The following is a 26,005-nucleotide window of genomic DNA, read 5'->3' as shown; positions in this document are numbered from 1 at the left end:
TACAGAGTGAAGTAAGTCAGAAAGAGAAAAATACCATATGCTAACACATGTATATATGGAATCTAAAAAAAAATGTTCTGATGAACCTAGGGGCAGGACAGGAATAAAGATGCAGATATAGGGAATGGACTTGATGACATGGGGAGGGGGAAGGGTAAGCTGGGACAAAGTGAAAGAGTAGCATTGACATATATACACTACCAAATGTAAAATAGATAGCTAGTAGGAAGCAGCTGCATAGCACAGGGAGATCAGCTCGGTGCTTTGTGACCACCTAGAGCGGTGGGATAGGGAGGGTGGGAGGGAGATGCAAGAGGGAGTGGATATCGAGATATATGTATACATATAGCTGATTCACTTTGTTATACAGCAGAAACTAACACAACATTGTAAAGCAATTACACTCCAATAAAGTTGTTACAAAAAAATGTACTAATTAAGATAAAGGCTCTATAAAAATTTATGATCACAGAACTTTATCAGAAAAGTGGTCTGTTCTGCACTATCTTAAGACCTGTTTTTCATATATTTATTACTTCTTGGCTATTTCTTTTTTGTTAATTTACAGGTGTATTTTGCATCAGTGCTTTCCTTGTGTTTCTGTATTTAGTCTTTCTCTTAGCCCTAGGTCAGCTTGTTTATTTCCCAAAAAGCAGCAGCTTCTGCAAAATGCCGGGAAAAATCCTGAATGTACACGAATAGGGATATGACTAATACATTATGGTATATCCATACTATGGAATACTGTGCAACAGTGAAAAAAGGATGAGGTATAATTCTTTAGATATCTATCTACATACAAACATAATGACATGGAATAATGTTTGTGATATATTATTAAGTGCATAAGAGCAATTTGTAGAGCAATATGCATAATCTCATTTTGAAAAAATGAGTATATGTGACTGTATATGTGCATAGCAAACATTTAGAATGATATATACCAGATTGTTCACAGTTATGTCTGTGGAGAGGGATCAGAGATTCTTTTACTTCATATACTTCTATTTGAACAAAAGAAGTAAACACGCACTTCGTTTGTAATAAAAAAAAATCTATATATATAATAAAGAGACAATCAGTGGAAAGTGGGGCTTGCTGTGTGAAAATTTGCTTTGTAAGTAGCCTTTCAGAAATGTATTATTCCATGTACAGTGGTGTACAGATACTGAGAGTTTGTCCACCTTCATATAGGACTTAATCTGCGCCATGGCTCAATAAAGAGAGAGCATAGTCTCAGGTAGGAACTGATTCATAAACTGATCTAGACTGCCATACTTAAATTTTGCCCAGGGGCAATAAAATCAGATTTGTTGAACTCTTTCATAAATACCACTAAAATGAGCTTGCAGAAAGTTGAGGTTAGCCACCGATTCTGAAAGTTGCCTGTATGGATGGATTAGATACATATCATAGCTAAAAGTGACTCTCAAAATCTATGAATTCACCTTCAAGGTATTTGCTTTAAATGTCTTTTTATAGGAAGGGTTTTCCCTGTGTCTAATATAGAAGTAGGATGTTCCAAAATGAGACTTTGCTTCTCTCTTAGATGGGTTTATGTGATAATGAGATGGACATGTGAAACATTAATTATTCAGTCATATGTACATTTCCTCTGGAATAATAATAGTATCCACCTCATAGGCTCATTGCGAGGGTAAAATGAAATAATACATGTAATGTGTTTGGGGCAGTGCCCGGCACATACTAAGTATTCAATAACTGGTGGCCATCATTATCCAATCACTTGCTAAAGATTTTCCATTTGAATAACAATAACTTGGCCTGTACTAGGTGCCATATATGGTCTAAGTGAAGGAGACATATTTCTTACAGTATTTTAGTTTGAAAAAGGATTGCTTTGAATGAATGTTCGAAGGTTTAAGCAGAGTGAATACCTAGGTATAATGATGGGGCTTGTGGATTTCATAGAAGGCATTAGAAAGGGTACATTTAGAGGATTGAAAAGAATGGGGGTTGTCTTGGAGGTCAGAGAGTGATTTAGTGAATGAAAGTGAAGGTGGTGGTTGTAGACCACTTCGAAAGGAATTTAGCCCTTGGCTTTAAAGAAGTCACTCAATAAATAGGAGAATTTGGAGAAAGATTGGTGTGGTGTAATGGAAGGATACGAGTTTTGGTTCTAGTTTCCTTTTTTCTCATCTGGAAAATGAGGAGGTCAAAGTTAGTAATTAATAGCCACCATTTTCTACATGCTTGCCATAAGCCAGGCATCTTAGGAGCATGATTTCATTGAACCCTCCCTCAGAAAAGCCTTATGAATGAGGTACCATTATTATCCTCAACTTACAGATGAGGAGGCTGAGGCTCAGAAGAGGTTATATAACTTGGTCTAGGGTGGTCCAAGTCCAAAGCCCAAATAGTTTTCCTCCTGCTACTCTGACTCTGTGTGGCCTCCTGACTCTAGTAGTCAATGATTCTGAGTAAGGGACATTTAAAAATTTAAAAATTTGCCTTGTCTTTTAAGAATGGGTGATGAAATCAAATCTTCTTGTATGTGAAAAGGAAAGGAAAATAGAGATTTAAGGTGAGTTTTGATATTGATGACCTTTTCCCCTAACATTACTGGGCTAGAATCACTACAGAAAATGGGCAAAATATACAAAAGGTAACTTTTTGTAGATTTCAGGACTACCACCGCCCATTAATTTGCCTCGGGTCTTACGGATAATATGAATATTTTGTTCTTTTTTTTTTTCTTTTTGGGAAGGTTGCTAAAGCAATTTGCAAGGATACTGTGGAGGATTTTATTTAGAGGGGATAGGAATTTGTTTTTCAAAAGAGAAAGAATGAGTTAATGAGAGACAGTAAATTCAAGTTTCATTAAAACCCTGCTGGGATTTTGATTTGGACTTTACAGACGAATTTGGGAAGAACCGAGTTTTTACTCTACCGTGTTTTCCCATCCAGATGCGTTCAATGTCTTTCCATTTGTTTTGGCTTTTCAATTAATTTAAAAGCCAGTGAAATGTACTGGAGTGACAAGAAATGGTTGTTTGAAAAGATAAAAAAGTCATGTCTCAAAAAATGACATTAAATCTAGCTGCAGTGGCTTTGGCCATTTTTGAAAGGAGTGGCCTAGGTTATTATTTATGTTCACAGTGAGAGCATCTTCTGCCTAGGTTTCTGATTTCACCAGTTGTTTCAGACATGCCACTGAAGACAATATTTGGCTTGGCTATTGGGTCTGAGAAAAAAAAAGTCTCATGAATGACAAAGCATAACATCATTTGTCTATGCAAATATTATTATAAAGTCCTGCTGCTTGTAGTGGGACCAAAAAGGAAATTATTATTTTACAAACATGTGAAGTATGTTTAACATGCGAAGGCTTGTTACACAGTCAATGAAGAACAGTTGTTTTCTGCCCTTCCATAAATAACTAATGCCAAGAGCGGCCTGGCTATCTGTTTCAGCTTCTTGTTACAGGAGAGTAAAATGGGCAAGGCCTATATATCAGTACCTGCTAACAGAGCTGTCTTGGTAAACTCTGTTTGCCTTCAGTTGAATTTCCATGCTTTCGGTGGCTTTTATGTTGTATTTTGAATCTGTCAATTGCACTGTACATTTTCCTAACTCTTCTCCATTTTCATATGTTTATCTCTTCTGTTTCTAATTGGACTAGTAGTTCTGGGCAAAACTTATTACCTAGGAAGCCTGATGTAGTGGCAGGCACCCCAGTCCAGGAGCCTTGGGAACTGTGGTAGGAAACCCGGGCTCTGCTACTAGTTAGTTGTATGACTAGACAAGTCATTTAACCTGCATCTGTTTCTCCATTTGTAAACTAGGGATAATAATCCCCTGTCTTCCAAACTAGTAAACAATGGTGCAAATGTTCTCTCTAAAATGTCAGACAGTTGGCTGGGGAAATGTTTTGTTCCTGGGTAGTTGTTCTGGAGGGTTTCTGATGACAAGAAATTAAGCAAGGTTTATTTTGACCCTGAAAAAGTGAAAAAAGAGCAGCTAGAAATAGTGTGGATACATTTGGTTTCCTTTTTGGAGATGTAGCTCTTTTATCCTCTTCACCCGGGGTGTGGTTAACTGGAGAGGAAAAGGTGGGGTACAGTAGGTGATAAAGGTAGCCAGAACCATCAGCATTAATGAATAGTGTAAGTGATAACGATCTTGAAAAATTCAACTAGTTTCTTGCCTGATAAGTACCTCTATATCTATATTTACAGACATCCTTATACATAGGTATATATGTAGACATATTCATACATACAAACAAAAACTGATAGCTTCAGGCTCTTCCCTTTATACCTCGTGAAGTTGGAGGAACTTCAGTAACCTAGGACTGACTCAGTGTTCAGAGGAAGTTACCTAATTGAAAAGGTCTGGGCTCAGTGACTGCTAGTAAAGGAAATTGACAAGAGTACTCTTTCATTACGTGTTCTTTTTCATTTTGGTCTGATTTACCTGCTACACTGGGTCTGTTCTGTGTCTGTGTTTTAATTCCACCACTAGACACTAAGTTTGTTGAGGGCAGGGATGATCATTTCTTTGATTTCGTTTGTGTTAACCCTACTGTACATGACAGTGCTCTGTCACTATAGATACCCAGTGAATTATATAGCCGAGAAATGATTAGTTATTTCTGGTATTACAACAAGATCTTGTAAATAAACATGACAATTAAACTTGTGGTTTGAAGTCCTGAACTTTCTAGGTCAATCTCGAAAAAGGAAGTTATATGACTGCCATAGCAAAATTCATAGGCATATTATATATAAGTGGGTGGGCCTGTTGGAAATTGGATGAGTAATCCCACTTCAAAGAAGTAACATACAAAGGCGGTAGCTCTATGCTTTCCAATCGTGGGCCTCCAACCACGTACAGTGTCACCTGAGATGCTTATTAAAGATTCATATTTCTCAGCCCTGCTCAGATCCAGGTATCCATATTTTAACAATCACCCCAGATGATTCAGATGCATACTAAAGTCTAAGAACAACTCTAGCCTGTAATCTGAGGTGGTCAACACACACACACACAAACACGCACACAAACACACACGTTGTTACTTCCAGTAATTCTATGGGAAAATACAAAACAGCAAGTGAAATGACATGTCCATTCCTAGCAAGAAGAGGAAGCTAGTCCTCCATTATGCATCAGACAACTGGAAGCATACTGGCATTTTCTTTCTTTTGGTGATATATTCTTGGCAGTTTGTCGTGGCTCATTTGCAATTATGGTCTGTCTCTTTTGAAACCCCGAGACAGTTTGCCAGCATTTTATTTTTAACAACAATTTCTTGAATCTCTTAGGAATAGTATTTGTAGGACTGGCTCAGAAGCAACAATCGGGGCCAGTAAGATGTCATAGTGCTGCGGTGACATTTCCTTATCAGTTATGAGCTCTTTTGCCATTACACCATCGTGGAAATGCAAGGCATTAAGTGAAAACCCTGCATTCTTGTAATATTTCATAAGTGGGGATGGCTGGATGGGATCTTAACGCAGTGAGCGGCGAGATAAAGGGAAGAGAGGCGTTAGCTGGGGCTTGGAGAAGCAGGATGTCTTCGGCAAAGAACGTTAAGATCTCTCTCTCTCTATAGGAAGAGCAGTGAAGTCCGAAGATGAATATCTTGAAAGGGCAGCTGGCAGACGACACGAGGGGAACTTTCATTCTGGGGTGGAGTCCTGGGAAGCGAGCGCAGGTGCGGGAGTGGGTCCGTTCTGCACCTCGCTGAAATCAGGCGCCCGGACCTCCCGAAAACACGCTCAATCACCCGGCCCCGGGGAATGGAGCTGGGCCCTGCGGGGAGCCCGCAGGGAGCCTTCAGCCGGCTCAGCTCCCCCGGAGCACACCGAACCCCCCCCCCCCCGCCCCCCGCCGCTAGCGGCCCGCTCGGGCCCTCCTTTTCGGCTGACGTCGGGGTGGGCGGAGGCGGGAGCGTGGGTGGGCCGAGTGCGCCTTCGCCGGCGATTCGGCCGGCTGCGCCACACCACCGCGCGCCCCCGCTCCGCCCGCCCCTCCGGGCGCGTCTTTTCCGGGCCCGCGCCGCGCTGCGCCTCGCCTCGCCCCGCCTCCTCCTCCGCCGGCCCTCCGTGTGTGCGCGCGCCGCTGCGGCTTTTTCTCCGGCCTCCGTGGCGCGCCCCTCCTCGCCCCAGCGCTAGCGGGCACGCGGCTCCTTTGCAGCAGCCTCTAGAGTGTCGAGCGTTGGCCGGCTGCGGAGACGCCGCAGGCAGCGCCTCCGGTGAGTAACCCCAGCCGGCGAGGCTCCTGCCCCGGCAACCCCTGCCCTGTCGCTGTGCCGGGGCCCCCGCTCCGGCCAAGCTATCGTCCCACACCTGAGCCCGGAGGAGGTTGAGGGGACGTTTCCATTACCGGAATCCGCTCGCTTTCTTCTGGAGCCCGGGCGTTCTACCCTCCCGCCTCCTCCGGGACCGGGAAGATTCCCGAGGTCCCGGTATCATCTCCTTTGCTGAGGTCTGGGGTCCTCGAGACCCTGGCCTGCCTCTTCCTGCCGCTCACCGCCCTCCAAGAGCCAAAAGCATCTTCCCGATCGGGGTACTAGGCTTTGCCATGACCCTTTCCAAATGAGCACATCAAGGGCTCGCCAGACCTCCAAACGACCTTTAGGGCGCTCCTGGACCTCAACTCCATTTTGTCCCCTTCGAGTCTCGCTATATCTGAGAGCTAGGGGATCTCTCTGGCCCTAGAAGCATCCGCCCTTCGAATTTGAGGGATGCCCTAGCTTCCGATATCCTGTTAGCTTCCGTATCTTTAGGTAGGTTAGAAAAACGGCTGGTTTCTAGCAGAAACATGCTCTTATTTTTTCCTGTTCTACCTATCTACATCCCTGTCCTCCATGGGTGCTGTATATTTAGCATCAGCTTTATTCACTTCCTCTTCCTCTCATTCGATTGCCCTACAGAAAGAACTGTGGTCGATGTCAATAGCACAGAGAAGAATCGAGGAGAATATGATTCACTGCCTAACCCCCATTAAGGGGTTACATATTTTAAATAAGACGTCATTTCTTCTCTTCACTCCAGCCATCTCCTCCTTCAAAGGCATTTTTTTTCACCCTCTTGAAATGACTTTGCTCTAATCGTTCTTTTCACCTTAAAAAAAATCATCCCTCTAAGAAACGGCGAGATGGAGACTAAGGGCGAAGTGGCATTTAAATGAATCCCTTTGAAAAAGTAAGCAGTCTGCTTTATTGGTTAATGGTTTAATCAACACCTCAGTTTCCTCATTTACAAAAATGAGGATGTTTAACGAAGTTTCCTTCTAGTGTTTTGATTCTAGGACCTCTAAACTCATGCTTAGTAACATGTTGCAGCATAACGGAGATTTAACCTGATGAAATCCTCATTTCCCTGTAGTTGCTTGTTACTACGTTAATTTTTCTTTTATATTGCCTCTAACAAAAAGTCACGTTACTTTTTCTTTTATATTGCCTCTAACAAATAGTTTTAACTGCTCTTGATACATAAGGCTGTAAGCAGAGATCCAATGACTGTACTGTCAATGAGCATATCAATCAAAATTTTAATAGTGTGAGGCCTCTTCCTTGGATTGTAATATAGCTCATCTTTTCGATTGAAAAGAAGTGTGAGACTTGTATGACTCCTGTAATAATTAACACCCTCTCTGCCATTTAGGTGGAGGATGAAACATTAAACTGTTAGTCTGCTCGCACCACAGAATAAAGTACCTTATTGTTCTGATAGGAGAAGTAATTTGACACCTAAAAATCCACAGAAGGTGTAATGCAACAATTAACATCTTGAATAAATTCAATTTTCCCCCTAAAAGCCCTATTTTAAAAATAAGCGATTCAGATTAAGATTTTTTGTTTGAGCGTTTTGGGTAGGGGTGGGATGGGTGGAGAAAGGAGAGGCTTGCCCAATTCGGTGAGAAGAGAAATGAATTGGGACTCCGGAGAGGCTCAGGTGCCAGTTCCAGTGTTAGCTGATTGTATAACCTTGAATAAGTCACTTTACCTCTCTTCATTTTTGCATCTGTCAAAGGGTCTTGATGTTGGCAGAATAATCCGCATAAGTCCCCCAATTTGAAAAATACATATATATATATATATATATATATATATATATATATATCTCACAATTTGTAAGTCACTTTACCTCTCTTCATTTTTGCATCTGTCAAAGGGTCTTGATGTTGGCAGAATAATCCGCATAAGTCCCCCAATTTGAAAAATACATATATATATATCTATCTCACAATTTGCATTAAGGCTGTGCCGTAAATCCTTAGTTAAACTAAGCTAAGGTAAATCCTTAGTTATTTGGAACGTTTTTCTGAAAGATCTGCTTACACTAGTTCCAATCTATATATGCATAATTCTTAATTCATCCTTATCAAATGAATTACTCTATGTGGAAGTCTATAAATTGGGAAGCATTTTACAAAAGTCAGGTATTGCTAACTTAGGCTTGCAAGTGAAGGGAGTGCATACCACACTTTATTTGTTAAACATTCAGGGCTTTTAAGAAATTTGTACGGGAATGTATACATACTGCCTTGTGACTGTAATTGGCTAGGCGCTTGAAAAGATACGCAGGCATCTCAGTCATTCATTCATTTGTTCGTTCATTCAACTTATCTTGTTCCTCCATCTGTCACGTATTTTGTGCCAGGCCACTAGGATATGATGGTTAAGAAGACAATCCTTACCCTGCAAGGTTTAGTTTTATAGTCCAGGATGGAGGTGATGATGGTGGGAGTTTTGGAGAGACAGTTCGTATGTCAGTTTATTTTTTATTAACAACAGTCAAATCAGGGACAGAAGCAAAATCCTGGGGAAGTTAAGGCTCCCCAGGGGAGGAGGAGATGATTGTATTAATTGTAGCCTGTAGACTTTCTTCTTGGCATTCCTTTTTTTTTTTTTCTTTCCTTGACTTTCAGTTATTGAGACTTTAGCAAAAATGAAAGCTTTATTTTTTCCACTCCTGCTATTGGCTGGTCTTATATATTCTTTTTCTTCCTTTCTCTTTTAACTGTTTATTTTAAGATAGTTGTAGCTTCTCATACAATCATAAAAGTAATCCACTTTAATTTTCCCCAGTGGTAACATCTGGCGTAACTGTAGCATAATGTCACAAGGAAATTGAGACCAATACAGTCCATCCACCTGATTCAGAGATCTCCAGTTTTACATCCACTCACTTGCGTGTGTGTATTTAGTTCTATGCAGTGTTACCATATGTGTAAATCCGTGTGACTACCACCACAGTCAAGATACAGAACAGTTCCATCGCCCCAAAGGTCTCTAATGTTGCCCTTTTTTAGCCACAGCCATCTCCCTCCCTCCCTGATCCCTGGCAACGACTGATCTGTTTTCCTTGCCTATAATTTTGTCATTTCAAGAATGGTGTACAAATGAAATCATGCGATATGTAATCTTTTGAGATTGACTTTTTTTTCACTCAGTGTAATTACCTGGAGATTCATGCAGGGAATGTGTCTTGTATCAATAGTTAGGTCCTTTTCATTCCTGAGTTGTATTCCATGCTGTGGATGTATTATAGTTTAATCTTTCACCCATTGAAGGACATCTGGCTATTTCCCGTGTTTTGTAACCTATTATGAATAAAGCTCCTATGAAAAATTGTGCACTGGTTTTTGTATGAACATAAATTTCCATTTCTCTGGGATAGTTGCCCAAGAGTGCAATCGCTGTTCGTATGGTAGTTGCATGTTTAGTTTTATAAGGAACTGCCGAACTGCTTTCCAGAGTGGCTGTGCCATTTTACATACCCCCGCCTGTGCCCCAGCAACGTATGAATGGTGCTCATCCTTGCTAACACTTGGTGTTGTCACTATTTTTTATTTTAGCCATTCTGATAGATATGTATATAGTGATATCTTGTCATAGTTTTAATTTGCATTTCCCTGGTGGCTAATGATGTTGAACATCTTTTCATGTGCTTATCTGCCATCTCTGTATTTTCATCAGTGAAATGTGTGGTCATGTCTTTTGTCCATTTTCTGGTTGGATTTTTTTTTCTTTTTTTTTTACTGTTGAGTTCTGAGAGTTCTTTATATATTCTTAATACTAGTGCTTTGTTGGCTACATGGTTTGCAAATAACTTCTCCCATCCTGCAGCTTGCCTTTTCGTCGTCTTCACAGGGAAGTTTTGCAGAACAAAAATCTTTAATTTTGATGAGGTCCAGTTTATCAATTTTTCCTTTTATGGATCATGCCTTTGGTGTCAAGGGGTCTTATGTACCTTTGTTATTTAATTTTATTCCTTGCTGTTCTGTATAACATCCAGTACTTCTGTAAGCAGTGTGAATATTTTTCTCTTTGAGCAATCCTGGAGCTCAGATGTATTCTTCGAACTAGTGGTCCTGATGGCTTACAGTGTGTGTACATACTCATACATGCTCTCACTATATTAAAATGGCTGCCATCCTTTTGTGCCTTAAAATATAATTTCTACCTTACCAGGCAGTCAAATGAAACATTAAAATTAATATTTTAAAATTAAGTAGACACGTCATATACCAAGGAGATTTTTGGTTTCACTTTCTAATTTTAAAATATTTTGGCAAAACTGTATAGTTTCTAATCAACATTTGTGGTAAGTAGTCCAAAGAAAAAAAATCGTGTTCTCATTTAGATGTACTTTGAAAGTCTGCTTCTGCATTTTAAGTAGTGAAGTTGCGAATATGATGATAGGTTTAGTAGGCTTTTGCTACTCAGAATAGTGAATAGAAGACTGTTGAATTTGTCTGTCTAGACTGCATGTTTTTCTTTTATAGTAGCTACTTAATGTTCATTTTAATTATCTTTTAAAATAAGCATTAGTTTTAAGGTGACTCACAGTGTTATATTTTGAAAAATATATGTGCTCATATTATGAGAACTTACAGGAAGAGCTTAGTGATCAATTTTTAGAGTATTCATTTCTGTAAGGTGGTACTGAAATTATTACTTGTCCCTTCAGTGTCACCATATTTGTTCAAATAAGTGTATAGCCAGGGTAGTGGGTTTGAAAAAGATCAATCATTGGTATAAGACAAGGGCTGGTAAAATACTGCCAGTGGCCAAATCCTGCCCACCACCTGTTTTTATGAAGAAATTTCTGTTGGAATACAGGCACATCCATTCATTTATGTATCGTCTGGCTGCATTCAAAATACAATGTCAGAGTTGAAACAGAGAACTTACGGCCCTAAAAGCCAATTTACCCTCTGGTAAATTTTACACAAAAAGTTAGCCCAGAGATAAAGCAACCTTAAAAATCATTGAGTCTCTGTGTTATAAAGGAAATTGGACAAACTTTACCTTGACTTTTAGTGTCTTTTAGGTATATTTCCATGAGAAATTGTGGTTCAGAACAGTGCATTCATTTTCTTTAAGTCTGAAGGCACTGTGGTCTAGGAGCAGCATTAAGGAATGGATAGAGAGTTGGGAAGGTTGATTTTGTTGTTGTTGTCGTCAAGTGTGGGGTATTTCAGTGTGAATGTCAATTTACAAGCATGGCAAATAGTGAGATTCAGAAGCAGGCCTATCCAGCTGCTGTGGGCCAGAGTGGTTATGACAGAGCCAGGTATGGCAGTACTGTTGCTCCCGTTCCCCAAACTTCTGTGATCTTTAAATACATAGTAGTCTGAGCCTATCAAGCTGACCTTAAGACTGTTGGTGTATTATTTTGTTTGCACAGCTTCCTTCTGTAAGTTAGAGGTTCATACTTTAGTTCTTTTAAAGGTCCTACCTACATGTAATGCTGAAAATGGAAATTGAGTTAGCACCGTGGGCTGTATATTTGGAAAGAAATGGATCTCAGCCTCACATCATACACAAAAATACATTAGGGATGTGTTTTAAAAATCTAAGTATATATTTTAAAAATTTCTGGAAAGCACAAGACACCATAGCAAAGTTAAAAAGGCATATGACAGACTGGGGGAAAATAACTTCTACATATGCAGTGGAAGCTTTTATTGACTTCTACTTAACTGACTCACCATATTAAATGATACTCATTTCTTTTGTAAAATACACTGTGCACTGAACCCTTGCTATTAGTAGGTTGGTCTCAGGTAAGCCAGGCTTGTGGACCCACCAGTACAACAGATGCTTTTATTACTGAACCTATATATGCTCGTTGTTCTTGTTTTTGTAAATATGTAATTTATTTTCATATTTTATAATGTGATACAGTCTGAGTAGTGGGGAATTGAAGTTCTTACTGAAAATTTACATATGAAATGATATGATGTCTGGTATTTGCTTCAGATTACATGGGTGTTGAGGTACGGAGTGCATAGAGATGTGAAAGAAAATTCAGCACGTATAGATGATTGTTGAAGCTGGGGGATAGGTTTATTATAACAAAACAAATGGTATGCTTTGGAAAGAGTTGATGAAAGCAAGTTATTACTGTATAATTAGGTGTGGGTGAGACAACAATAAAAGATTTGTTTAAGGTAAATATAAAAATCTGAAGGGTTCTCTACTCATAGTTCCTTGCAAGTGTCTTTGAAGTTCTTTGAAGTTCTACATTATCTAAGAATTCAAATTAAATTTCTTTACAATCCGTGGGCCTGGAGTTAAAGAAAGGTCTTGGCTTCTTGGCCCTTTATCAAAAGTTTGATGAACGAGTGTACATTTACCACTGATAAAATGAAGATAAAATGAAATGTTTGTCACGTGCATATTTTCTTATGACTGTTCACCTTAGTTGACCTTTTCAATTAGCTAATCAAGTGTTCCAAATAACATTAGATAAAAAGGTCTCTACCGTGTAATATCTATGATATGTAAAGAGCTCCTACAGATCAATAAGAAAAAGGCACTGTTAGAAAAAGTGGCACAGGGTTATGAATTGGCCTTTCACATAAGAAGAGATTGAAATGATGATTAAAAAAGAAAAGATGCTCAAATTCATTCTAGTGATTAGGGAAATGAAAACCTTTTTTTTTTTTTTTTTTTACCAAATACATTGGCAAAAACTATAATATCCACTTTTTGAAAGAAATGGGCACTCTCATACACTGTTAATGAGAGTGCAAACTGTAGCTTTTTGATAGTACCAAAATCCTCTCATTTTAAAAATATGCATATATTTTGACCCAGCAATTCTGTAGGAAGCTATTCTAAGGAAATATCTGCACATTTGTATAAAGATGCATACAAGATTTCGACGCAGTGAAACTGGTCATAACAGTGAAAACTTGGCAGCAACCTAAATGTCCATCAGAAGGGGAATGATTTAAATAATGACATGCTGTTCTATGGAATAACCTGGGGCTATTAAAGGAAAGAAACCCTTCAGACCTATATAAACTAACATAGGAGTTCCAAAATATGTTGTTAAAGGTGGGGCACAGAGGAGGGAGTTATAGAACAGTCCGTATACCATGATTCCACTTATGTAAAAGAACAAAACCTTACCATGCGTATGGATAATACAAAAAAGTGTGATTGATACACACCACAAATGGTTATCTCTAGGGCAAAAGGGAGTGGTGTTACAGCAAGGCAGTATAGAGATACTTATACATTTTACCCTATACAATTCTGCAGTGCATTTTAATTTATGATTACTATTTTGATAGTAATTATACAGATTCATCATATGCAACATTACACAGTGGAGGATAATTACAATGCGATTCTGAAATGGAGTGAATGTCTTGTATTTAGAGAGCACTCAGGTAGTTTTAAAAAATAATTTTCTCCCTTTGTTAAAGTACTATTTGTATTGTCTAAATTTTCTGCACTGAAAATATGAGTATAAAGAAGAACAAGAGCACCATAATCCCATACCCAGGGAGATCTGTTGTCAACTTTTGGGTACACGTTTGTGTACACACATGTTTGGATGCTTGCATGCACACGTGTGCACACATACATGCACGTGTGCAAACATATGTATCTTCTTTCTACAAAAATGGGTTCTTACTGTGCATACCGATTTGTAATTTGCCTCCTTTAACTTGACTCTATACTGTGAGCATCGTTCATATTTGGTAACTCTGAATAAGTAAAAAAGACATCTTAGTGGGAAGAAGAACAACACCGTGCCGTGTAAATGTAGTGTTCTACTTAAAATAACTGGTTTCTAGGACAAACTGTCATCTTAAAGTCATGGCCCCCAAAAGTAAATAACCAAGGAATTAAAAAATCCTCAATGTTAAACCGGTTCAGTTCTGTTTGGAATTTATGCACATGTTGTTTAAAATTGTAGTTACTAGTAATGATGTATAAGTGCAGTGTATTAAAATGTCATTCAGAATCTTTTGGGTGGAGTTTGGTTTTAATGAAGATTTAAAAACTGAGCTCGAACAGTTATTTTGGTTCAAAGAGAAACCAACGGCTCTAATTTTTGCTAAATGTGTGAGCCTAGCTGTGTTCTTTCACAGCTTATAAAAGTAAAGAAAATCTAGGTCTCTGTGGCAACATTAATCTTTGTCTATGGTAACTCAGTCTATAGTATATAAAATTGTACATTAGGAGAACTGTGTTTAATTTGGGCAAGTTATGTATGTATTCTGCTCGCATGTCCTCTCGAAGCGTTTATTAAGCACATCCGCCGTAGGCTCATTATAACCTTTTCTGGGTTTATGCTGTGGGACTTAGAGGTGAAAAGACCTTAGTTTATGATGAATTCAATAGAGTATTTAACAAAGGAAGATTCTACCTTGTAGACAGTGGTGTTAATGTGATGTGGCCTAGCGTAGCTGCTCCTATTTTTGTTATGGCGATTGAAATAGCATCGCCGCTCTCCAAGGCTGTGCATCTTGTGCATTTTGGCCTTTCTGGAATTGATTTCACAGCAAGAGGATTTTTCTTTCATAGGCGCTGTGAAGTTAGCAGATTTTATGTGGGAGTCAGAATAGAGGTTTCCCATTTCTCACTTGATTAATGACAGGGACATGTGAGATGAGGCTATTAACAGAGGTATTGAAAATATTTATGGTGGCTTCTAGTGGCTGTTAAGAAGTTAAGGCAGTGGAAGGCATGGTGAAATACCTGTTTTCTCTTAGGTGTCCTGTTTATTACCTTCACTATGTGCCTAAAGCAGTTTAATACTACAAAAAAAAGGAATGATAGGGTTTTGAAGGACCACTCCCCTGGGGGTACCCGAGTGATGAGTCATCAGAGAAAGCCTGCAGAAATGGGCAGAGCTGCTCCCGCTGAGATGGTGATCATTCGTTATTCTCAGACTATGTCAGTCATTTCTGCTTCTCAAATGAACTGAGAGCTGAACATTTCCCGCAGACAGGAAACAGGAACTTGGTTGAATGAGCTTAAAGTTCAGTTATGGCTTTGGAGACAGAAGAGAAGACAGAACTAGCACTAGTATCTCATGGGATGCCTCCAAGTAGAAGGTGCTATGTTCCCCATGACCACTGAAGATACTAAGTTGAGACATAGCTTAAAAGAGTAATTGAAAAATCATCCCTTGACTGGGGGGTAGAACTGGGCAGAACTAGCCATAAACAACTGTCAGATGAATGTGTTTCAGACAAATAGAGCAGAAAATAGAAAAGCAGGCTAGGATAATGGTACTCTTGTACTTGGAACCACAGAGACCTTCAGGATTTGGTGCAAGGTTAGTTGGGGATGGTTGAAAGCCTTTGGTGAAATATTTGGGATTCGGTTTGTGCCCAGGCACTTCCTTACAGGAGTAGGTTAGAATTGCTGGGAAGCAGGTCGTTTCCATATTCTGGAAACTAGAAAAGTCATGGTTCAGGCTCACTGTTTGGTGAATTATAGCAACCTGCAGATGGGAAGCTGTGTAGTGTTTATTTCCCCCCGATAGAAAGAAATGTCAGTATTAGCATATTCCTTCAAATATAGTTACACATTATACATTTTTAAGCAGAATGACTGAACCCGTAAGGACATTATATAACACAGATTTTCCACCAGAAATTTTTGGATTCCTTTGCTTAGATTTTGTTTTTAGTGTCAAGTACAAAGGCCAGGGTTTTTTATGTGGAAGCAGGTTTTTAATTTACGCACATATTTACATTAACTTTAATATTCTCTTGATCACCAAGCGATTGTTGAATATTAAACTGTTAGTAAGGGAGTAGCTTTCTTTAGGAAGTATCCCCCAAAGAATTTACTTCTTTACAAGTAATTTTAGAAAAGACAACTGCAAAATGGAAACTTCCCTGGTGAATCTCCCACCTCCTTTTTTAATCCATGTTTTGAAACGGAGTTCCCCAACCTCACTTTTACGCCTTTCTTTTAGGACTGAGTAGAATTGAATGAGGGGTGATCCTCAACCCCAGAAGTACAAAGTGTTCATTGGGGTTAAAAAGATACTTGTACTTGCCCTGCCGGCTGACTTGAATCCTAGCTCAGTAGGGTCATTCTGGAGTCACTGTAAGCATAAGGGCTCTGCAAAGGTAGAAGAATATTCTACCTGGCTCTTGGAGGAAGAATATTCCAGTGCTCAGATAGCTTCCCAATCTCTGTCTTGTCTCAGTGGTACCCTGCATTTGAGCCGTTGTTATTTGGTTATATGAAATGTTTGTGCGGAGTGATTGGCCTATGATTGCAGTGATATAGTACATGTGGTGCAATGGGAGAGTCGTTCCTAACTTAACTTTCAGACAGCTGATCTTTTTCTCAAAAAGCCCCTAACCCTAAAGATTGTAGGGTTTTTTTCTTTTTTTTTTTTTTTTTTTTTTTTTTTTGCATTACGCGGGCCTCTCACTGTTGTGGCCTCTCCCGTTGCGGGGCACAGGCTCCGGACGCGCAGGCCCAGCGGCCATGGCTCACGGGCCCAGCCGCTCCCGGGCATGTGGGATCTTCCCGGACCGGGGCACGAACCCGTGTCCCCTGCATCGGCAGGCGGACTCTCAGCCACTGCGCCACCAGGGAAGCCCTGTAGGGTTTTTTTTTTTTTAACCTCTTAGGGAGAAAGTGCTTCCTTACAATCTAGCTTCTAATTGTCCTCAACTGAGGAAGACTGTTGACCACCTCCCTCCCTGCCTTTGATTGAAGGGTCATGTTGCTTAGGGCACTGCCCACAGGAAAGAGGAGGTCAGTGCTATACTAGGGCATGACCAAAGGGGTGAGAGTAGGCCGTGAACATATGGTCTCTAGCCAGAGCGTACCTTGAGTTTTGAAAACGAGGAATCTCAACTCCAGTTTGTTCTTTAGAGACATTTTAAAAACAAGCTGTAGCCTATTGGGTCCCTAAGCTAAGAGTGTGTTGAGAAGCCTTGCAGTGTTTAATCTGATATCACAGTCTCTGGTGGAAATCTGCAAAAGTGAGTCAAAACTCTGTGTTTTTCCAAAGACAGGATTGTTGTTATGAAACACATATATGTTACTTAAATGACTTTGATGAGATGCAGGCAACTCATTTTGAAGCAGCTAATTTTGGCTGAAAGAATGGCTTTTCAACCTAGAGCTGATTTCTTTAATTTTGCATCATTCCTAGCTAATGTGACACTACGGTCATTGTATTTGTCTGGTCTCTTCTAGATGTCATAACATTTTGTCATGAGATCATGAGAAAATGTTTCTTCTGCTTTGAGAGGAGTGATTAGGGGTCTGTTTAGGATGGAAAATCAATTCTTAGATTCGTTGCCTCTGCTGCTGACCTCTGCCTCCTGTGTGAAAGAAAATCGATGATGTTTCAAAGTCATACAGTTACATATTTGGGTTGCATAAAATTGTTCTGTGGAATGAGCTAAACTTTTAGAATTTGAGTTTGGTACTTGGCCAGATCTGGGGTCATGTCCTGCGATTGCTAGACCTTTTTAAAAAAAAAATTTTTTTTTTTCTTGCTTTTACCGGCAATACCCCATTGCTGATGAAAGATCAGGATGTTGCCTGGACTTGGCACTAGGCGCCAAACCTCAGTGCCTTTCTCTTCTACTTTCAGGCATAGCAGCCCTGGAAACCATAAGGTCGAGGTGCTGGAAGCATTCTGATAATCCCTTTTCTTATTCTTTAAAACTCTGGCCTGTTGCTGTCACACAACCATCAGGCCTCAAGATGTATGCTTAACAGAGAACGTTTGTTTTCAGAACCTCCTCTGTGTTGACCTTAGTTTTGCTTTTGAAGAAGGGTAAGCAGCAGGTTGCCCCGTATAGTACATGAGAAAGCGAACCGCCTCTACCTTTTACTGCTGCTCACATTGTTTGCAGATGCTTCCAGGAGAATTGAATTATAACCTAATTTAAAGATGATATATTTTCGCTTAACTATTCACAGAAATAACTGCAAAGGGATGTCTTAAAGGCAAATTACACATTGTAGATACAGCAGAAGTTAAATGCTTTAGGGATAAATGGGTGATAGCTGCTGGTCGGAAATATCAACACTGTTGAAGTTATAGCAAGTTTCTTGGCTGACCTTTTTATGGGGACACATAACTCCCCTTCCTTAAACAGTGTTTCATTGAGATGGGAAAAAGACTTCTGCTCTGCTTGGGAGTTTTTAGTACACTGGTGCTTCTCTTTAAATCTGTTTTTGAAAGTCTTGTTTTGGATCTCATCTTCTGCAAAAGTGCCTTATCTTAACACATTGTCAATACTCAAGTAATGAAACCTTCAAGTAAGGAAACCTACAAGTAAGGAAACCTACAAGTAAGGAAACCTCCCTTGGGTGTGTTCTGCAGTGGAACTAACCTATTCCAAATTTTACACTTGCTGGAGGAGTATTAAAACCAGAAGTTATAACCTGTTTGTAACAGGTGGATAGTAGTCTGCAGATGAAATTGATCCATACCTTTTAGTTTTCTGTTTGTGTTTTTAGCTCTGCATTGTCCTTTCCTTTATTCCTTTTCAGAACCTCACTTTCAGGCTTTGCATAATTTTCCTTGCCCCAATATTTAAAGGAAATTTTAAAAAATCCATTTTGAGCAAGCCAGCTGGTACCTAAGCATTAACAGGTATAACTGGATAATCCCAGAGGGTAGCTATTATTATTAACTTTTTAAAAAAGTCTGGTTGGGCTATTATTATAGGGTTGAGGGTTGGCTCATGGGTATCCCTCCTTTCCTGTTCTACATATATGTCTGCTCTCTATGTTAGTCTCATGTCCTCTTAAAATACTGTCTGTTGAACAGTAAGCTCCCGAAGGAGCGGGCTTGGTAAATGCTCATTGAATTTTTCTTGAACGAATACATGTGCATGTACCTGTAGCTGCCCAGGATTTGGGAAACTAAATTTTAAAAAATATTACAGAGGAAAAGGGTGGTTACTGGCTATACTTCTTTTTAATTATTTCCCTCAAATGTCCTTACGGTGGGTAGTCTTCAGCAGTGATGATTACAAAACCAAAGAAAATAGAGACTCAACCGTTTGTTTCCTGCTTCAGTGAGCCTGTGCCCAATAGGATAACATCACTTTCATATTATGAAAATCACTGCATATGTCATTAAGTCTTTACAACTTTCGGTTGTCGTGCTAGAAGGCACAGCTTCTTCCAAGACTTCTTTCTGCCAAAGTAGTTTTATTCCCCCATATTCTTGTTTAAATGTAGGAATCTCTTAACCAAATGGATTTTTTCTTCTGGATTTAAAAAATGTGATCTTAATACATGGCTTATTTTTTAAAATAAATGTTTCATTTTGGAATAATTTTAGATTTACAATGAATTTTTAAAGATAGTTCAGAGGTCCTGGATATTTTTCCTCAGCTCCCCCTAATGTTAACATTTTACATAACAGACACTGGTGCAGTACTCTAAACTATAGAATTTATTTGGATTTCCCTAGTTTTCCTACCAAAGACTTTAATTTTTTTTTCCTATTCCAGGATCCAAAATTGTTATACATGTTTATTTTAGAAAACATGTATGGATAAAAAAAACAAAACAGGGCTTCCCTGGTGGCGCAGTGGTTGAGAGTCCGCCTGCCGATGCAGGGGACACGGGTTCGTGCCCCGGTCCGGGAAGACCCCACATGCCGCGGAGCGGCTAGGCCCGTGAGCCGTGTCCGGAGCCTGTGCTCCGCAACGGGAGAGGCCACAGCAGTGAGAGGCCCGCGTACCGCAAAAACAAAACAAAACAAAACAAAGTACAGGTAGTCCCCCTACACAGAGACAGTTGTTGAGATTTTTTAGTATATATATCCTTCCATACCCCCCAAACCTTTTTGGATTCCCCTAAAAAACAAAATGTGTTTTATATACCGTTTTGTAATTTGCTTTTTTACACTTAATATAGCATTTAATTTTTTTTGTGAACATCTTCCCATGTCTGCTATTTTTAATATAGTTTAATCTATTCCCTATCCTTATTTATTTATTTATTTATTTATTTGGCTATGCCAGTGGCTTGAGGGAATCTTAGTTCCCTGACCAGGGATTGAACCCAGGCCCCCGGCAGTGAAGGATCTTAGTTCCCTGACCAGGGGTTGAACCCAGGCCCCCGGCAGTGAAAGCGCCAAGTCCTACCCACTGGATTGCCGGGGAATTCCCTGTCCTTAGTTATTTTGTTTCCATTTCTTTGTTCAGTTAATTCTTCATGATTTAAGGCTAAACTATGCGTGTGGTCTCAAAGTTTTCCCCCCAACAAACCTGAGAAATAGGACACTCTTATCAGTAACAATGGCTCATTAACCCAGTGATTCTAAATATGTGTGTATTAGGTTGAACCATTGAAATTGCTATATTTTTGTATGGAACAGCTTTTCGACGATTGGCAGTTTTATATGGTTCAACCTAATAGTTTAAAAAAGCTTTCTAGGTCATTCTGATCCCTTTCCTCCGTTCTCACTCCACTGAGAACCCCTGGCCTCTCACTCTACTGAGAATCTCTGCATTTAGAATGGTGAGCTGACTCTGAAACATTTCCCCAGGCAAAAATGTTGACAAATCACCTTCCAGGTTTCTCTGATAAACACAACATCCTTAAGACTTATGCCTATGTTGATGACATGTGCAGAGAACTTGGAACTCTGGTGAATTGCATCTGTCCATCAGCATGTTGAAAATAGACTTTTGAGCATCCAGCCTAAGCTCTGGAAAATACAGGCTGACTGATGGCTCTGCCTCCTGGTTCTGTATCTGTACTGGATAGCCAGGGGCACTGGCGCCACCCAGTGGTACCTTGTAGACGAGCAGCTGGTGTTGCTCTTACCTCTACTTTCACTTTTTTCTTTCTTTCCTCTTCTGTGTTTATGGTCTCACCTTCCTTTCCTTTTCTCCATCTGTGCCAATTGCGGTAACGGGTTTCATTTAGCCCAGCTGATAAGAATCAGAGCGCTACACTAGCCATATAATTTTGCTGTGATATCCTTATTTAAGTAAAGGCTTTGGAGTATGAGACGTGAAATCATATGTGTAAACATACTGAGCAGACAGTTATTCGCTCTGCTTATGAAGTCATGATTCCTACCCAGAATGGGAGTAAAATTTGTACCCTGCCAGAACATGGCTCGTCTTGTGTTTAATTTCAAGCTTGTCAGTGTATGAGAAGAAGCACGCCTATGTATCTCAGATGTGAGGAGGCATACATACATAGAGTGAAAGATTTAACTGGGAAATCGTTCTTTGGCTTCCTTCCTCTTTAGTATGACTTGTTATTTCAGTCAAGAACTATTTAGTAAGCACCTACTATGTACCTGTACTGTGCTAGGTTCTGGGGATTATAGCAGCGATGGGGACAGAGATGACTTCTGTCTTTAAAGAGCTTCCAGCCCAGCCGGGGAACAGAAACTTGAACGCGTTTAGGTGCTGTGCTGGGAGAGGAAACAGCAGAGGCACCTGACGTAAAGCGGGGAGGTCAAGGAAGGCTTTTTAGAAGCGTCATTCAAACTGAGACCTAAAGGAAGCCAGGAAAAGGGAGAAGAGAATGTTCTTGGCAGAGAGAAAAGGATGTGCTAGACGCAGAGGTGAGAGATTAAGCTTCATGCTTTTGAGAACCTAAAAGAGGTTTGTGATGGCTCGAGCTGTGAGGTCAACTCATAAGTTTCACACCAGTCCCGGGGGGTAGGAGTAGTATTCCCTCCATTTTAGAGTTGTAGCAAATGAGTCCCTGAGGGCACAGAACTTGGCCGAGGTCACCCCACTCTAGTAAGTGGTAGCGCCAGGAACTGGACCCAGGCCGTCTGGCTCCAGCACGTTGGCTCACGACTACCTCAGCAGGACGCTGCGTTATAGATACTGGAGCTTCATTGTCCTCCCCCACCTCCCCGGCCTCCCCCCCGCCCCCCGTTTACCCTTTGATGAAGCATAGCGCCTTATCCTGATCATCTGTGGTCTTTTTAAGGGCCAAGTTAAATAAAATCTTTCTTAGTAAACTGAACGTTAGGCTGTACTGGGTACAGCCTCTTCCAGGAACTGGAGCTTATAAATAATGTGAAAAATTCCTTAAGCTTACAGCATCTGGGTTAGCCCGGAAAGTCTCGGGTTTGCTTTAGTCTTTTATCACTGATTGGGAATCAAATACCTCATTTGATATGCAGCTCTATGGTTGCTAACCCATATTTTCCAGAAAATCATAGATGGGAAGTTGTAATTGGTCGTATTTTAAAAAAATGAGCGTAAGGTATATATTCCCCGCAAGGCTAGAATTTTTGTTTGCTTGCTGAAGTTGATTTGGCAATATCCTTTTCTCTGACTTAGGTTAAGTTAATGAAAGGGTAAACACAACTTCTTAAATAGGACTATGGTCTTTAAAAGTCATATGAATTAAAAACCTATTCATGGAGATATTTTCTTACAACAGATCTGATTTGTCCTTTATGTACTTAATATAAAAGTGTGTGCTTTGTAAAATGAGGACTTGACTTCAGTTTGAAATTATTAATTAAAGTTTAGTTCTAGATTTTAGAAGTTGGGTTATAAATACTCAGTTGTATATAAACTATTTAAGATTGTTGTAATTTGATATCGTTGAAACACTTGGAATAAAAAGTTGTGTGTGTGTGTGTGTGTGTGTGTGTTAAATGGCACAAAGCTGGTTGTTTCATTTATTTTCCCATTTGTATATGACTGTGGATTCAGTCAGGACTTAGTACTTGGAAGTGTCTTTCCAGTAGTGAAGGTAGGCTTTTGCCGATGTAGCCACACATTCTTGCCTTGTTCTCCGTGCAACCAGAGTTAGGGTTATTACTGGGGTCATCATTAGGGATGTTTTTGCAAAAAGGCGGGGGGACACTCTGGTAAGAATTACTCTGGGACAACATGTGTAAACCAGGGGACAGACCTAGGCAAGCTGGGAAATGTGATTGCCCTAGTTTTAACCAATTCACATAGAGCTCAAATTTGTGAGCTTGGCTTCAGAAGCACTGGCTCAACCCGAGTGAGGTAACCAGCAGCCACAGGTAGCTTTCCCTTTACTTTGGAATAAAACCATTAATTTTCCAGTAAATGTATTATCGTATATTGCAGTGGAATTGTATGTGTAGCAGCTGTGTTCCTTTTATAATTTTGAGCCTTGTGAACTCGGTGCTGCTAGGCCCTGTCGAGGTTATTGAAGGACACAGAGCTGTGTGGGCCTTACAGGAAGTGAGATTACTTAATGATACTTTACTGTTGCCTCAAACATTTTGAAATGAAAACTTTGAGGGCAAGAAATGATTCAGCCGTTTCTGCCTCCTACTGCTTTTTGAAGTCAGCTAGTACACATTAGTAAGCTGACACCACAGTTGATTGGAACGTCTGAAGCAAGACATTCTTAGGTAAGATGATATCTTCTAATGTTCTGAGTAGTTGGTCCCAGAGTTCAGGTTGTAAACAAGTGGGTACTGATGGAGAGCTGACTTCTGAAATCCCCTCCCTTCACCGTCCCTCTCATCACCTGTGTGGTAAGCAAAGAAGGGATACCCAGTTGGTACCTTTTGCCCGTGACACCTTCATCTGGGAGGCCTCAATTCCCGTTAGGGGGCTGGGTCTGGTTAGCTGAAAAATGGTTTCCTTTATGGGGCAGAGGAGTGCCAGTATGACTCTTCTCATACCTATTAAATCTTATGCTGGTATCATCTGGCATTTGAGTTCCTGTTTGTTTTAATAGGATAAGTGAGTGGAACTCTGGGCTTTAAGGAAATTATTGATACAGTATTTCCATCTGTATGGAACCCCTCATGATTATCTGGCTTTTTGATATTGTCTATTCACTTGCCAGTAGTAGTCAATTTGTGTTAGTTACATTTTGACAGAGTGTACCACAGGGATGCTTAGCTTTAGGAAACATTTAACATTGTAGTTATAGCAAGAAAAAAACCCACTCATTTTATCTTGCCTCATAGATCATATTACATGAGCAAAAGAAGTTTATTTTACTTTGAGTCTGGTTTAAAAACAGAAGTGTCAAATCTTCTTTCCGTAGTGGGGTTGAAGTCAACTTTTGGCTCCTTTTGTAGCATCTTTTCACCACGTGAGTAGGGCCAAATGCCTTAAGGGCCATACTCATTGTCACTTATCAACACACACATATATACACAGACACATGCTAGAATTAGTTGAGACTGGTGCTGTATTTTCTACTTATGTATTGAATGATGAAAGTAATATGTTCACTGTGGAAGTTTTAGAAAATGTAGGGAAAAATAGAAGGACAAAACTAAAAATCACCTATAATTCTACAACCCAGAGATTAACATTTCAGCTTGTAGCCTGCATATATTTGGTTAAGTTGCATCTTAAACCAATTTCACTTCATATATCTTGACCGTTTTCTCATATCCTTAAATATCTTTGACAACACTGCACTTGATGACTGTGTAGTATTCAATCATAAGGATACATCATTATTTTAGCAATCTCCTCTTGGGCATTTGATGTTGTTTCTAGTTTCTCTGTTATTTATATCACAGTGGTGACTATTGTCTACATTTTTTGTGTGTGTGTGCATCTTGGACTGTTTCCTTAGGATATTCGTAGAAGTGGAGAGTGAAATTATTCGGTCATGAGTTATGTATGACTTCAAGCGTCCGGATGCCTCTTGCCAAATTGCTTTCCATAAAGCTTGTACCAATTTACACTTCTGTCAACAGGATAAAAAGTGCCTTTCTGTATACATTTGTCAGCAATGAATAATTTCTTTATTCTTAATTGGCACTACTTTTGATGGATCCCCAGTGCATTGCTGTCTGTTTCAGCAAATAAAAATTATTCCTGGCAGAAATGAAAGTGGGGGATGTAATATTATAAACAGTAGTACTACAATGAACTGGCGGCCCCAGATACTTTGAGAATTGTTGAAACAGGCCATATTTTAGCTCTAAGAGTCTGTGTTTCTAAAAATATATTTTTCCTTTTCAAGTAGTTTATCAGTCTCATCTTTAATGTAGAGGAAAATGCTAATACTTTTCTTCTAAAATTATTGCTTCACGAACTGTACTTTGCTGTACAGCAGAAACTAACACAACATTGTAAAGCAACTATACTCCAGTAAAAATTAATAAAAAATTATTGCTTCATGAGTGCTTATTGTTCATTACGTTAGTGCTTTCTGTACGTATATTGAGTCATGCCTTTGAAAACAAAATGTAACTTCTGGCAAAGCTTGTCCAACTTTTTGGAACATTTGGTTTGTTACACAGCAGCAATTTCTGATCAAGGTCTCCTAAAGTAACAAATACTTCTTTCAACGACTATTCGGTTCTTTAGTATTTTAGTAAAGGCCTTGTCAATTCGGAATCACCCATGTATCACCATGCTGCTTGAGTAAACTTGGAAGGAAGAGATTTGGTAACTCCAACGTTTGATATTATGCAATCGATTTGTCCAAAACATTTTCTAAAATCAGTATCATAAGATTGCTGGTCCTAGAGGGCAGACGGCAGAAGCAAGAAGAACTACAGTCCTGCAGCCTGCGGAACAAAAACCACATTCACAGAAAGATAGACAAGATGAAAAGGCAGAGGGCTATGTACCAGATGAAAGAACAAGATAAAACCCCAGAAAAACATCTAAATGAAGTGGAGATAGGCAACCTTCCAGAAAAATAATTCAGAATAATGATAGTGAAGATGATTCGGGACCTCGGAAAAAGAACGGAGGCAAAGATCGAGAAGATGCAAGAAATGTTTAACAAAGACCTAGAAGAATTAAAGAACAAACAAACAGAGATGAACAA

The 26,005-nt window shown here is 39.7% G+C and overlaps 1 protein-coding gene across 20 annotated transcripts in view; it reads left to right on the top strand.

Moving 5' to 3' along the window:
* Positions 1–6,132: 6,132 nt before the first annotated feature.
* ACSL4 (acyl-CoA synthetase long chain family member 4) overlaps positions 6,133–26,005 on the top strand; it is a 75,500-nt gene continuing 55,627 nt past the window's right edge. For 12 of the 20 annotated variants that reach the window (XM_055081553.1, XM_055081552.1, XM_055081550.1 and 9 more), the window contains exons 1-2: positions 6,133–6,220; positions 6,902–7,172. In XM_055081553.1, the coding sequence (XP_054937528.1) occupies positions 7,155–7,172 (18 nt within the window). In that variant the 5' untranslated portion in view covers positions 6,133–6,220; positions 6,902–7,154. The remainder of the gene's footprint in view (positions 6,221–6,901; positions 7,173–26,005) is intronic. The other 8 variants (XM_055081556.1, XM_024128089.2, XM_024128088.3 and 5 more) reach the window with 2 other exon arrangements.

Source organism: Physeter macrocephalus, chromosome 21, assembly GCF_002837175.3.
Source record: "Physeter macrocephalus isolate SW-GA chromosome 21, ASM283717v5, whole genome shotgun sequence".
In the NCBI taxonomy this organism is placed as follows: Eukaryota; Metazoa; Chordata; class Mammalia; order Artiodactyla; family Physeteridae; genus Physeter; species Physeter macrocephalus.
Note: the sequence above shows the minus strand (reverse complement) of the source record. Positions and strands in the feature narration are given on the sequence as shown.